Source organism: Erinaceus europaeus, chromosome 22 (genome assembly GCF_950295315.1).
Source record: "Erinaceus europaeus chromosome 22, mEriEur2.1, whole genome shotgun sequence".
Lineage (NCBI taxonomy): Eukaryota > Metazoa > Chordata > Mammalia > Eulipotyphla > Erinaceidae > Erinaceus > Erinaceus europaeus.
The window spans coordinates 4,962,780-4,977,251 of NC_080183.1; the positions used below are offsets into that span (position 1 = coordinate 4,962,780).

The 14,472-nt window shown below is 55.4% G+C and overlaps 1 protein-coding gene across 1 annotated transcript; it reads right to left on the bottom strand.

The window, feature by feature from the left end:
* Positions 1–7,568: 7,568 nt before the first annotated feature.
* Positions 7,569–13,910, bottom strand: HSP90AA1 (heat shock protein 90 alpha family class A member 1). The gene is made up of 11 exons (XM_007518336.3): positions 13,754–13,910; positions 13,172–13,333; positions 12,703–13,069; positions 11,978–12,111; positions 10,946–11,266; positions 10,593–10,758; positions 10,280–10,470; positions 9,546–9,693; positions 9,090–9,358; positions 8,405–8,738; positions 7,569–8,288 (listed from the first exon to the last, which is right to left on the bottom strand). Exons 2-11 carry the CDS (start codon positions 13,331–13,333, stop codon positions 8,179–8,181), a joined length of 2,202 nt encoding a protein of 733 aa, XP_007518398.1. The 5' UTR covers positions 13,754–13,910; the 3' UTR covers positions 7,569–8,178.
* Positions 13,911–14,472: the final 562 nt, after the last annotated feature.

Consider the following 14,472-nt stretch of genomic DNA (forward strand, 5'->3'; position numbering starts at 1 on the left):
CAGCGCCTGCCCACTGCATGCCCGCCCCTACTGTCTGCGCCTGCCCACTGCATGCCCCGCCCCTACTGTCAGCGCCTGCCCACTGCATGCCCCCCCTACTGTCTGCGCCTGCCCACTGCATGCCCCCCCTACTGTCAGCGCCTGCCCACTGCATGCCCCCCCCTACTGTCTGCGCCTGCCCACTGCATGCCCCGCCCCTACTGTCAGCGCCTGCCCACTGCATGCCCCCCCCTACTGTCTGCGCCTGCCCACTGCATGCCCCCCCCTACTGTCTGCGCCTGCCCACTGCATGCCCCGCCCCTACTGTCAGCGCCTGCCCACTGCATGCCCCCCTACTGTCTGCGCCTGCCCACTGCATGCCCCGCCCCCTACTGTCTGCGCCTGCCCACTGCATGCCCCGCCCCTACTGTCTGCGCCTGCCCACTGCATGCCCCCCCCTACTGTCAGCGCCTGCCCACTGCATGCCCGCCCCTACTGTCAGCGCCTGCCCACTGCATGCCCGCCCCTACTGTCTGCGCCTGCCCACTGCATGCCCCGCCCCTACTGTCTGCGCCTGCCCACTGCATGCCCCGCCCCCTACTGTCTGCGCCTGCCCACTGCATGCCCCGCCCCTACTGTCTGCGCCTGCCCACTGCATGCCCCGCCCCCTACTGTCTGCGCCTGCCCACTGCATGCCCCGCCCCTACTGTCTGCGCCTGCCCACTGCATGCCCCGCCCCTAGTCTGCGCCTGCCCACTGCATGCCCCGCCCCTACTGTCTGCGCCTGCCCACTGCATGCCCCGCCCCTAGTCTGCGCCTGCCCACTGCATGCCCCCCCCTACTGTCAGCGCCTGCTCACTGCATGCCCGCCCCTACTGTCTGCGCCTGCCCACTGTATGCCCCGCCCCTACTGTCTGCGCCTGCCCACTGCATGCCCCGCCCCCTACTGTCTGCGCCTGCCCACTGCATGCCCCGCCCCCTACTGTCTGCGCCTGCCCACTGCATGCCCCGCCCCTACTGTCTGCGCCTGCCCACTGCATGCCCCGCCCCTAGTCTGCGCCTGCCCACTGCATGCCCCGCCCCCTACTGTCTGCGCCTGCCCACTGCATGCCCCGCCCCTACTGTCTGCGCCTGCCCACTGCATGCCCCGCCCCTAGTCTGCGCCTGCCCACTGCATGCCCCGCCCCTGTCTGCGCCTGCCCACTGCATGCCCCGCCCCTAGTCTGCGCCTGCCCACTGCATGCCCCCCCCTACTGTCAGCGCCTGCCCACTGCATGCCCGCCCCTACTGTCTGCGCCTGCCCACTGCATGCCCGCCCCTACTGTCTGCGCCTGCCCACTGCATGCCCCCCCTACTGTCAGCGCCTGCCCACTGCATGCCCCACCCCTACTGTCAGCGCCTGCCCACTGCATGCCCCCCCCTACTGTCAGCGCCTGCCCACTGCATGCCCCGCCCCTACTGTCTGCGCCTGCCCACTGCATGCCCCCCCCTACTGTCAGCGCCTGCCCACTGCATGCCCCCCCCTACTGTCAGCGCCTGCCCACTGCATGCCCGCCCCTACTGTCTGCGCCTGCCCACTGCATGCCCCGCCCCTACTGTCAGCGCCTGCCCACTGCATGCCCCCCCTACTGTCTGCGCCTGCCCACTGCATGCCCCCCCTACTGTCAGCGCCTGCCCACTGCATGCCCCCCCCTACTGTCTGCGCCTGCCCACTGCATGCCCCGCCCCTACTGTCAGCGCCTGCCCACTGCATGCCCCCCCTACTGTCTGCGCCTGCCCACTGCATGCCCCCCCCTACTGTCTGCGCCTGCCCACTGCATGCCCCGCCCCTACTGTCAGCGCCTGCCCACTGCATGCCCCCCTACTGTCTGCGCCTGCCCACTGCATGCCCCGCCCCCTACTGTCTGCGCCTGCCCACTGCATGCCCCGCCCCTACTGTCTGCGCCTGCCCACTGCATGCCCCCCCCCTACTGTCAGCGCCTGCCCACTGCATGCCCGCCCCTACTGTCAGCGCCTGCCCACTGCATGCCCGCCCCTACTGTCTGCGCCTGCCCACTGCATGCCCCGCCCCTACTGTCTGCGCCTGCCCACTGCATGCCCCGCCCCCTACTGTCTGCGCCTGCCCACTGCATGCCCCGCCCCTACTGTCTGCGCCTGCCCACTGCATGCCCCGCCCCCTACTGTCTGCGCCTGCCCACTGCATGCCCCGCCCCTACTGTCTGCGCCTGCCCACTGCATGCCCCGCCCCTAGTCTGCGCCTGCCCACTGCATGCCCCGCCCCTACTGTCTGCGCCTGCCCACTGCATGCCCCGCCCCTAGTCTGCGCCTGCCCACTGCATGCCCCCCCCTACTGTCAGCGCCTGCTCACTGCATGCCCGCCCCTACTGTCTGCGCCTGCCCACTGTATGCCCCGCCCCTACTGTCTGCGCCTGCCCACTGCATGCCCCGCCCCCTACTGTCTGCGCCTGCCCACTGCATGCCCCGCCCCCTACTGTCTGCGCCTGCCCACTGCATGCCCCGCCCCTACTGTCTGCGCCTGCCCACTGCATGCCCCGCCCCTAGTCTGCGCCTGCCCACTGCATGCCCCGCCCCCTACTGTCTGCGCCTGCCCACTGCATGCCCCGCCCCTACTGTCTGCGCCTGCCCACTGCATGCCCCGCCCCTAGTCTGCGCCTGCCCACTGCATGCCCCGCCCCTGTCTGCGCCTGCCCACTGTATGCCCCGCCCCTACTGTCTGCGCCTGCCCACTGCATGCCCCGCCCCCTACTGTCTGCGCCTGCCCACTGCATGCCCCGCCCCTAGTCTGCGCCTGCCCACTGCATGCCCCGCCCCTAGTCTGCGCCTGCCCACTGCATACCCCGCCCCTGTCTGCGCATGCCCCCCGCGTGCCCCGCCTTTTACAAGCTCCGCCCACCCCACTCCGCAGGAGGTCCACTGTGCCCCAGGGCGCCCTTCCCTTTGTCCCAGGATGGGGGCCTGTCCAGTCCAGGACCCTCACTCAGCGCCCCTCCCTGGCTCTTCTCACCTGGACCGTCCCTCTGAGCCCCTCATGCAGGATCCGCCCACTGACTCCCGTGGCTCAGCAGGCAACTGAGTCTAGGGGCTTTCTTTTCTTTCATTCATTTTTTTAAAAAATTATCTTTATTGGATAGAGAAAGCCAGAAATCGAGACGGGAGGGGGAGATAAAGAGAGAGAAAGAGAGACCTGTAGTCCTGCTTCACCGCTGGTAAAGCTTTCCCCCTGCAGGAGGGGACTAGGGGCTCAAACTCGGGTCCTTGTGCAATGTAATACATGCACGCTATCAGGTGCACCATCACCCGGCCACTTCTTCCATTTTTTTAATTTTTAAAATTTATTATTATCTTTATTTATTGGATAGAGACAACCAGAAATCAAGAAGGAGGGGGTGATAGGGAGAGAGACAAAAGAGACACCTGTAGCCCTGCTTCACCACTCGTAAAGCTTTCCCCCTGCAGGTGGGGACCGGAGGCTCGAACCCGGGCCCTTGAGCATTGTAATATATGCACTCAACCAGGTGTACCACCACCCGGCGCCTTCTTTCATTTTTATAAAAGAACCGGGGCCAGGCAGTGGCGTGCCTGGTTAAGCACTCACATTGCAGTGCACAAGGACCCAGGCCAGGTTCAAGTCCCTGGTCCCCACCTGCAGGGGGAAGCTTCATGAGTGGTGGAGCAGGGCTGCAAGTGTCTCTGTCTCTTTCGCTCTATCTTCACATCTCAGTGTCTGTATCAAATAATATAAAAGAAACCTAGGTAGCATTTTAAAAAATATATCCCTAGGGGAGTCGGGTGGTAGCGCAGCGGGTTAAATGCAGGTGGTGCAAAGCACAAGGACCGGCGTAAGGATTCCGGTTTGAGGCCCCAGCTCCCCATGTGCTGGGGAGTCGCTTCACAAGCGGTGAAGCAGGTCTGCAGGTGTCTATCTTTCTCTTCCCCTCTGTCTTCCCCTCCTCTCTCCATTTCTCTCTGTCCTATCCAACAACATCAATAATAACTACAACAATAAAACAAGGGCAACAAAAGGGAATAAATACATTTAATATATATATCCATCCCTGGGGAGTCGAGCGGTAACGCAGCGGGTTAAGCTCAGGTGGCGCAAAGCACTAGGACCAGTGTAAGGATCCCAGTCGAGCCCCTGGCTCCCCACCTGCACGGAGTCGCTTCACAAGCGGTGAAGCAGGTCCACAGGTGTCTTCTCTCACCCTGTCTTCCCCTCCTCTCTCCATTTCTCTCTGTCCTAACCAACAATGACATCAATAATAACTACAACAATAAAACAAGGGCAACAAAAGGGAATAAATATAAAAAAAAATACTTAAAAATTTTTTAAAAGTTTAAATAAATCTTTAAAAAAAGAACCCTTTAAAAAAAGAACCCAGAACCCTGCTCAGCTCTGGTTGATGGTGGCGCTAGGGATTGAACCTGGAACTTCAGATCTCAGGCAGGAAAGGCTTTTCATAGAACCACTGTGCTGTCTTACCAGCCCTACTCGTCCCCCCCCCTTAGGCTTACAGCTGGGAGTCCACCACTCTTGGCCATTTCTTCCGTGTTTTTTCTCTTTTTTTTTCTTTGATAGAGACAAATTATTGAGAAGGAAGAGGGAAGTAGGAAGAAAGACAAACACCTGCAGACCTGCTTCACTACTCACGAAGCTTCCCCCCTGCAGGTGGCTTGAACCCTGACCCCTGCATTTGGCAATGTGTGCGATCTACTGTGTGCACACCACCTAGCTAGCTCCTTTCTTTTTAAAGAGTTTTCTCCCCCTCTAGATTTTCATTTTTTTATTATAACTTTTTAAATATTTATTTTCCCTTTTGTTGCCCTTTTTATTGTTGTAGTTATTATTGATGCCTTCATTGTTGGATAGGACAGAGAGAAATGGAGAGAGGAGGGGAAGACAGAGAGGGGGAAGAGAAAGACAGACATCTGCAGACCTGCTTCACTGCCTGTGAAGTGACTGCCCTGCAGGTGGCGAGTGGGGGGGGGCTCGTCCTTGCGCTTTACCCACTGTGCTACTGCCCAGCTCCCCCCCTGAAATTTCAAAGACCACCACAACCATGGACCACGTCACAAGTTCTAGAACTCCAGCTGGCTGAGTCTGGGGGGCCTCGTGCCTTCCTCCCATGATATCTATGTCCCCAGCAGACGAATATACTCAGCCTATTCGTTCATGGAATCTTTGTTCAGGTCTTGACGGTGCTATTAATACACCATGACTCACTAAACACCCACTTCCTGGAATGTTCTTCCCAAGGAAGTCAAGTATGACTCCTTCCTATGGAAGAACCTGCAATCATTCTTTCAAAGATCTGAGCAGAACTTTAAGACAGAGTTGCAAAGGGCTGGTCAGTGGAGTACCTGATTAAGCACACACATTAACATGTACACGGTGGGGAGTCCGGTGGGGCGGTAGCGCAGCAGGTTAAGCGCAGGTGGCGCAAAGCACAAGGACGGCTTCAGGATCCGGTTCAAGCCCCCGGCTCCCCACCTGCAGGGGAGTCACTTCACAGGCAGTGAAGCAGGTCTGCAGGTGTCTGTCTTTCCCCGTCTCCCCCTCCTCTCTCCATTTCTCTCTGCCCTATCCAACAACGACATCATCAACAACAATAACTGCAACAATAAAAAAACAAGGGTAACAAAAGGGAAAATAAATTTTAAAAAAAAGTCTTAAAAAAAACCAAAACCATGCACAAGGTGGTATACTACACCAAAGAAAAAGACTCTGGGGGGAGTGGGGGAGAGGTCCAAAAAGGATGACAGAGGACCTAGTGGGGCTTGTATTATGTGGAAAACTGAGAAATGTCATGAATGTACAAACTTGTATTTACTGTTGAATGTAAAACATTAATCCCCCAATAAATAATAATAAAAAAAAAAAAAGCACAAGGACACAGGTTTGAGCCCCCGGTCTCCACCTTCAGGGTAAAAGCCAAGAATGAAACAGGTCTGCAGGTGTCTGACTCTCTCTGCCTTTATCCAATAATAAATATTTTAAAAAATAAAGTGATTTTAAAAAGTAGCACTGGAGAAGTTTGGATGTGGGGCAGAGGTAGACAGCATAATGGTTATGCAGAGACTCTCATACCTGCACCATGGTAAGCCAGAGCTGGTCAGTGCTCTGGTTTAAAAAAAAAAAAATAAAGGTTGGGTGTGTGATGTCTGTCACTATCCGGAAAAGCAGGTGCAAAGTGAAGCCTTGGTGACAAAAACATAACTGAATAAACTTAAAACATAATGAAGTGGGAGTCAGGCGGTAGGTGCAACGGGTTAAGCGCACGTGGCACAAAGCACAAGGACCAGCATAAGGATCCCAGTTCGAACCCAACTGCCCACCTGCAGGGGAGTCGCAGGTATCTTCTCTTTCTCTCCCCCTGTATTCCCCTCCTCTCTCCATTTCTATCCTAACAACATCGGTAACAATAAAAAACAAGGGCAACAAAAGGGAAAACATTAAAAACAATGAAGCATTCAGCTGGGAAGTCACTGGCCCACCCTTACATACCTAGTTTGTTGGTTTTTCCCCCATCAGGGTTGTTGCCGGCCAGGGTCAGTTTCTCCATGAAGAACCCACTGCTCCTGGTGGCCTCTTTTCCTTTGTCTGATAGGACAGAGAAATAGAGCAAAGGAGACATATCTCAAGTAGTTTGATCACTCGTGAAGCTTCCCCCTTCTAGGTAGCTGGTGGTGGGGGTCCCACTTCAAACCTTTCTTTTCTCTGGTGTGAAACTAGGAATTGAACCTGAAATCTCTGTGGCGCCCCAAACCGTCTGCACCGCCACTAGGTTCGTTCTCTCTGGCCTGAATCTCCCATACAGATTTAGAAGACAAGGTTACCTTCTGGTTCCTGCTCATACCACAGAAGCCTGACCCCAGCTGGGACTCAAGACACCTCAGCTGAAGTAACTCACGGTTATGGGGAAGAACTGATTTGGGATTGAGGATCACCACCTGTCAGGCACAGGGCCCTGGTATTAATCCAACACCAGGGATTGACCTTTTACACAACTTTGCTAAAGGTGGTCTGACCTCAGGATTTAAGTTTTTGCCTCCAGGGTTATTGTCGGGGCTCAGTGCCAGCACCACAAATCCACTGCTCCTAGCAGCCATTCAATAGGAGAGATTAACAGGTGCAGACGGGCTTCCCTGCTCGGCGTGTGGCTGCAGGTGGAGAACCAGGGCCTTGAACCCAGGTCCTGGTGCATAGTACCCGCCCAGCCCTTGTCACCAAGCCCCAGACCCACCCTCCTCTGTCTGGGGCTCAATAAGCAGAGCAACTTGGAACGATGACCTCAGGTAGGACGGTGGTAAGTAGACTTAGTAAAGAGCTCCGAGGCCTGAGGCATTAAGGGTTTTTTTTTAGAAAGCACAAAGTAGGTTTCCTAAATCCGATCAAAAAGCAGTCTGCGGCTGGGGAGACGGCAGGTTCTGCAGTCCAGTCCGTTCACATCCGGCTGAGTTCAGCTCAGTAGAGCTGTGCGGGAGGGAGTTAGCGCAGCCCATGCCACCCACCACCTTCCTCCTTGGGCTGCCACTAGCCAAGACAAGACACTACGGCATACTCGTCCTTTTAATCAATCTGTATTTGTTACAACCTTTTAAAGTTAACATCACATTGAGCACTCCATTTCCATTCACAGAACTTGCTGAGTGTTTTTGAACACGTGCCTGGGTAGGCTTTGCTACTTGAAACAGCGCTTTTCTTTGGCAAACAAGCCCCACAGGTTACTCCCACCAAGGGCGCTCAGTGGGTTTCTACGGGCCTGGCACATGCAGTGACAGCTAGAGGGGATGGAGGATTCACAAAGTGTCTACGAGGTGACAGTTGTCTTTGACTCCCCTTAAAACATCAAGGTCAGAACACTTCAGCGACTAAAGGATTGTGGTTTACACAGGTATCCTCTTGATAGCTAAACACATTAGACCGCAAAGTCAGCACTAGGTTAGTGTACTGACAACAATCTGTCAAGGTAAGCCAACGTGAAACTACAAAGAACTAGCTCGGCTCTACTGGCGAAAGCATCACAGTATCACACTTAGAAAGAAAACTTCTCTCTCCCTTAAGTAGTTTGGTCATGCCGTACACATCTTTTTTCAAAGGTTAAACAGAACGAGGAAAACAAAAGTCCTTGCGAGTACAGTAGCGGAGGGGTGGAGGACGGGGAGGCGGGACTCGGCTTAGTCCACTTCTTCCATGCGCGAAGTGTCGTCGTCTCCCTCCAGGGGCGGCATCTCCTCGCTGACAGCGGTGCTGCTCTCATCAGCCGCGGGGTCGTCTTCGTCAATGCCTGTTTGTAAATAAGCCCCAGGGTGAGTCAGGAAAGACCACTCAGCCCTCCTGACTGACTACAAGGGCGGCCAAGTGTCCCCACCCTGCCATGACCCTGCCCCCACACGAGCTTACCGAGACCAAGTTTGATCATCCTGTAGATCCTGTTGGCGTGGGTCTGCGGGTCTTCCAGACTGAAGCCGGAAGACAGGAGCGCCGTCTCGTACAGCAAGATGACCAGATCCTTCACTGACTTGTCGTTCTTGTCGGCCTCTGCCTTTTGCCGCAGGGTCTCAATGATAGAGTGGTCGGGGTTGATCTCCAGGTGCTTCTTCGCCGCCATGTAGCCCATGGTGGAGTTGTCCCTCAAGGCCTGCGCCTTCATGATCCTCTCCATGTTCGCTGTCCAGCCGTACGTGCTCGTGACGATGCAGCACGGGGACGTCACCAATCGGTTTGACACAACCACCTGTAAGCGAAGCAGGAAGCAGGGACTGTATGTACCAAGGAGACTCATTTTACCTCCCCGTGACACCAAAATTAAGGAGCCCAAGTACTATTTGGAAATTTAAGCAGTGGGGAGACATGATTATGCAAAAAGTATACGAGAATTTATCTCCCTGCATTCCTCCTACACTTTCAGGTCTTCAAGGCATGAAGATGGTAGCTAAAGGGCAAAGCTTTGCTCTCTACTCCTAGGTTAGGACTGCCAGAAGAGAAGGGCTTCCCAAGCACATCTGTCAGGCCGAGCAGCACTGCTGTAGGGAAACACAGAGCATACAATAAGACAACTAAAAAATGCAGAGCCGCGTTCACACACCTTCTCCACTTTTTTCTCCAAGATGTCTTTCATAATCTTGCAGAGATTTTCAAATTTTGTTTTTTTCTCTTCCTGTTTCTTTTTCTCCTCTTCATCTTCTGGGAGTTCCAAACCCTCTTTGGTGACAGACACTAAAGTCTTCCCTTCAAATTCTTTCAGTTGTTGGACGCAGTATTCATCAATGGGCTCGATCATATAGATGACTTCCAAGCCGTGCTTCCGAAGGCGTTCCACAAAGGCTGAGTTAGCCACTTGGTCCTTGGTCTCACCTGAAACATCGGAAAGTTAATTTTAAACCTTCATCAACAGTAAGGAGGTTTCACTTCTCATCTTTCCTTCCTGCCTTGTGATACGGCCTCCCTCCTCCTAGAGCAACACCTATTAATTTATAGGTGGTGCCTGCCACAGGGGCAGGAAACACCCACAGGCTCCTCTGGTGTGTTTCTGGTCCATTACCTGTGATGTAATAGATATGCTTCTGGTTTTCCTTCATTCTTGTGCAATAGTCCTTGAGAGAAACCATCTCATCACCAGAAGCAGATGTGTAGTATCTCAGCAGCTCTGAGAGTTTCTTTCGGTTTTGAGAATCCTCATGTATTCCAAGCTAAAAGATAATTGCGGTAACTTCAGCAAGACTACTCCTTAGAGGAAAGTCACTTTGCAAACGAGAATATCAGAGTAATGGTGAGTTTTCTTCCCACTGTAATTGTGGTTACTCTGTAATACTGGGAGGTAGCAGCGGAGCGCGTTGGATTCTCAAGCCTGAGATTCCGATAGGTTCCCAGCATCACACACACAAGGAGTGCACCACGATGGTTATGGGACTGGATGGCGGCACATCACAGCACCCAAGGGGGGTGGGGGGAATAGCATAATGGTTATGCAAACACTCTCTCATGCCTGAGGCTCCTAAGTCCCAGGTTCAATCCTCCGCACCACCATAAACCAGAGCTGAGCAGTGCTGTGGTGTTTCTCTCTGCATCTCTCTCAAAAATAAAATATTTTTAAAAAAATACCCCGGCCCCACCTGGCAAAGGGAAAGCTTTGCAAGTGGTGAAGCAGGTCTTTCTCTCCGTATCTCCCCCCTGCTCTTAATTTCTGGCCCCCTCTATCAAATAGATAATTTCTTCTAAAAATACTTTTTTACAAGGAGAAACCGATTGTAGCTATGGTCAAGTGTGTGCACCAACCTTAATATTCTTAGAAAACTGCTCATAAAACTTCTTGTAGTTCTCTTTATCTTCCGCCAGTTCAGTGAAGAGTTCTAAGCATTTTTTGACCAGATTCTTTCGGATAACTTTCAGAATTTTGCTTTGTTGTAACATCTCCCGGGAAATATTCAAAGGTAGGTCTTCCGAATCCACCACGCCTCTAATGAAATCTGAAACGCAAACGCAGTCATTCCAAAGGACAATGGGTGTACACCCCTCCAAACCAACGAAGATTCCTCTCCCAGTCCTCGGAGACAACAGTATCAGATCATTTATTTCCCATCATACTTACTCAGATATTCGGGGATTAGTTCCTCACAGTTATCCATGATGAAAACTCTGCGAACATACAACTTAATGTTGTTCTTTTTCTTCCTGTTTTCAAACAGGTCAAAAGGAGCACGTCTTGGGACAAAGAGAAGGGCTCGGAATTCCAATTGTCCTTCAACTGAAAAATGCTGAGGTAAAAAGAACAGTCACCAAAACAACCAAGCAAACATCTTTCACTTACCCCAACATAGTTACATGTCTTAAAGCACTTCAGGGAATGGACAAGAGCCACTAACAGCCCTTGAGTGAAGGCTGTCAGAAACCCTTCAAAGGTGGGAGATGGGGGTCAGAAGCCCGAAGTGACCACTCGCTCACCTTCACTGCCAAGTGGTCCTCCCAGTCATTGGTCAAGCTCTTGTAGAATTCTCCATACTCTTCATTGGTAATATCATCTGGATTTCTGGTCCAGATAGGCTTAGTTTTGTTCAATTCCTCTTGGTCAATGTACTTCTCCTTGATCTTCTTTTTCTTCTTCTTGTCACCATCCTTCTTTTCCTCTTCCTCTTCATCAGATCCAACATCTTCTATTTCGGGTTTGTCATCAGCCTCTTTTTCTTCCTTCTCCTTTTCCTCCTCCTTGTCTTCCTTCTCTTCAGCCTCATCATCGCTAACTTCTTTATCACGTTCCTTTTCCACCTTAAAAAAAAAAAAGGAAGGGCTCAGGTGGCGCAAAGCACAAGGACCGGTGTAAGGATCCCGGTTCGAACCCCGGCTCCCCACCTGCAGGGGAGTCGCTTCACAGGCGGTGAAGCAGATCTGCAGGTGTCTGTCTTTCTCTCCCCCTCTCTGTCTTCCCCTCCTCTCTGCCCTATCCAACAACGACGACAACAATAACTACAACAATAAAACAACAAGGGCAACAAAAGGGAATAAATAAAATATTAAAAAAAAGGCAGGGCACATCACCTTAGCATCTAGAACTCCATCTGAGACACAACAGAATGTCAGCATTGAACATACAATTTAGCCAACCAAACTGAGAAACCTGCTTAATAGTCGGGAAGCTTCTCATCAACATGAGTTTCCTAACTAGCCCCAAATACCTTGCCAGAGGCAAAAAGTACAGAAGTTCAGACCAGCAAAAAAAAAAAAGTTTTGGATTAGAAACTTAAGGATCTTGGTTCAGCCAGTTTATCTACATACAGAACACAAACTCAAATACAGAACAGGGTGGTGGAAGTTGCACGCAGTACAAGGACCTAGGTTCAAGTCCCCACTACTCCCCAACTGAGGTGACAATGCTTCACAAGTATCTTTTTCCCTCCCAAAACCGAATTTTTGTCCTATCGAGTAAAATAAGGGAAAAATAACCCTGGAGATTAAAAAAAAAAAAAAAAAAAAACTCACAAAAAGAGTGATAGGGTATCCAATAAACTGAGAGTGCTTCTTTACAATCTCCTTTATTCTCCTTTCTTCCAGGTACTCAGTTTGATCCTCTTTCAGATGCAAGATAACCTTTGTACCCCGGCCCATAGGTTCCCCTGAAACAAAAGTAGAAAAGGTGAGTGCAACTTTTACAATCCTCTGCTCCACCAATGCAGCTGGAAACCCTGTAGTCGCCTGTGCCTAGATACACCAAGACCCGGGGGCTGGTCAACAGCATAATGGTCACGACGAGGCAGCCAAAGTCCCAGCACCACCGTACACCACAGCCGCGTCGGACTTTGGCGGCTTTCTCTGTATGGCTCACGAGGGGGGAAAAAAACCACCAAGAACCCCCTCCCCAGGTTTCCTCCGGTGCTGCGGGGCTGGACTGGAGCCTGGGTCATCCTGCCTCCTTTCCCAAGTCTCCGAAGCAGGCTCCACCGCCTCGCCAAAGCGAGTAAGCCCAGGCCAGGCTGCCCTGTGCTAAGTGGGCTCCTTTCAGGGGGAAAAAAAAAAAAAACAATAAAATAACAATAATTAATAATAATAATAAAACCTTTCACTTGCTCCATTGGCTTTTGACAGAAATTGCGAAAAGGGAAGAGAAAGACCCGCAGGCAGCACCCCCCCCCCCAACGCCGGTGAAGGAAGCCCCGCCCGCCGCGAAGATGGGGCAGGGGGGTTTGAACGCGCGCGCCGGCACCCACCCACGTCAGTGCGCACGGTGAAGGAGCCCCCGGCGGAGGACTCCCAGGCGTACTGCTCGTCGTCGTTGTGTTTGGTGATGACCGTCACCTTCTCGGCCACCAGGTAGGCCGAGTAGAAGCCGACCCCGAACTGGCCGATCATGGAGATGTCGGCCCCGGCCTGCAGCGCCTCCATGAAGGCCTTGGTGCCGGACTTGGCGATGGTGCCCAGGTTGTTGATGAGGTCGGCCTTGGTCATGCCGATGCCCGTGTCCACGATGGTGAGGGTGCGGTCCTGCTTGCTGGGCAGCAGGTTGATGTGCAGCTCCTTGCCCGAGTCCAGCTTGCTCGGGTCCGTGAGGCTCTCGTAGCGGATCTTGTCCAGCGCCTGCGGGGGGGAAGCCGGGGGCGCCGTCCGTCAGGCGGGGAGCCCCGGGGGGAGACGCCCGGCCGCCGCCCCGCCCCGCCCCGCCCCGCCCCGCCGCCTCACGTCGGAGGAGTTGGAGATGAGCTCCCGCAGGAAGATCTCTTTGTTCGAGTAGAAAGTGTTGATGATGAGCGACATGAGCTGCGCGATCTCCGCCTGGAAGGCGAAGGTCTCCACCTCCTCCTCCTCCATGGGCTGGTCCTGGGTCTGCGCTTCCTCCGGCATCTGCGGGGCGTGCGGTGCGGGCGCGCCGCGGCGACAAAGGGATGACCTCACTGCGGCGGCGCGGGGGCGCGCGCGGGCCCCCGGAACCCCGACCCCCGAAACCTCCGGGCCGCCGCGCCCCGCGGCGAGACGCCCCCCCCCCCGCCCGCCTCGGGCCGCCGCCGGCCCTCCACGCCACAGGCTGAGGGGCTCCCGGAGGCGGGCGGCCGTCCCCGGGCGAGCACCACGCGGGGGCGGGTGTAGCGGGTCGCCGCCCCCAGCCGCGGCCATTCTTCCGTGAAGGAGCGTTGAGGAGGCGGCCGCGGGTGCGAGGCCTCAACTCGGGGGGAACGTCGCCCCGCAGCTCGGCTCCCGGCCCCGCTGCCCGCTCCCCGGCCGCCCAGACCCCATCCCCCACACCGCGGCCCCGGCGCCCCTCACCTTGACTGAGGGACGCGGCTCCGCAACGACTCGTCACAGGACGCAGGAGCAACTGGCGCGCCGCCCCCGCGCCGCCGCCCTTATATAGACGCAGGCCCGCCCTGCGCGCGGCGCTCGTTCCAGAAGGCTCCCGAACCTTCCGGAAGAGCCCGCCCCCAACGGCCGCCGCGGGCGCGCGCCTGCGCATGCGTACCGGTCGCGCCCCGCCCCCACCCCGTTGCGCGCGCAGACCCCCCCACCCCCACCCCCCCGTGCCGGGCAGGCTCCGCCCCCAACGGCCGCCGCGCGCTCCCCGCGCCCACGCGGGCGTCAGTGCGCCTGCGCAGCCGTCGGTCTCGCGGGTGCTGGCGCGGCGGCGTGTGCGGCCCCTCCCCCATGCGCCCCCGTGACCCGCAGTCCTCACCCCTGCGGCTGCCCGGGACCGGAGCCCTGGAGCCCCAAACGCGGCGCTCCCCCCGGGGAGGCCCCTTCTGGCTTTGCCTTAAAGCCAAATGCTGGGGGCCGGGCGGCGGCGCAGCGGCGTAGCCGCACGTGCCGCAAAGCGCAGGGACCCCGGTTCGAGCCCCCGGCTCCCCACCTGCAGGGGAGTCGCTTCCCGGGCGGCGAAGCACGTCTGCAGGTGTCCGTCTTTCTCTCCCCCTCTGTCTGTCTTCCCTTCCTTTTTTTTAATCGTTACTGATGTCGTCATTGTTGGATAGGACAGAGAAACGGAGAGGGGA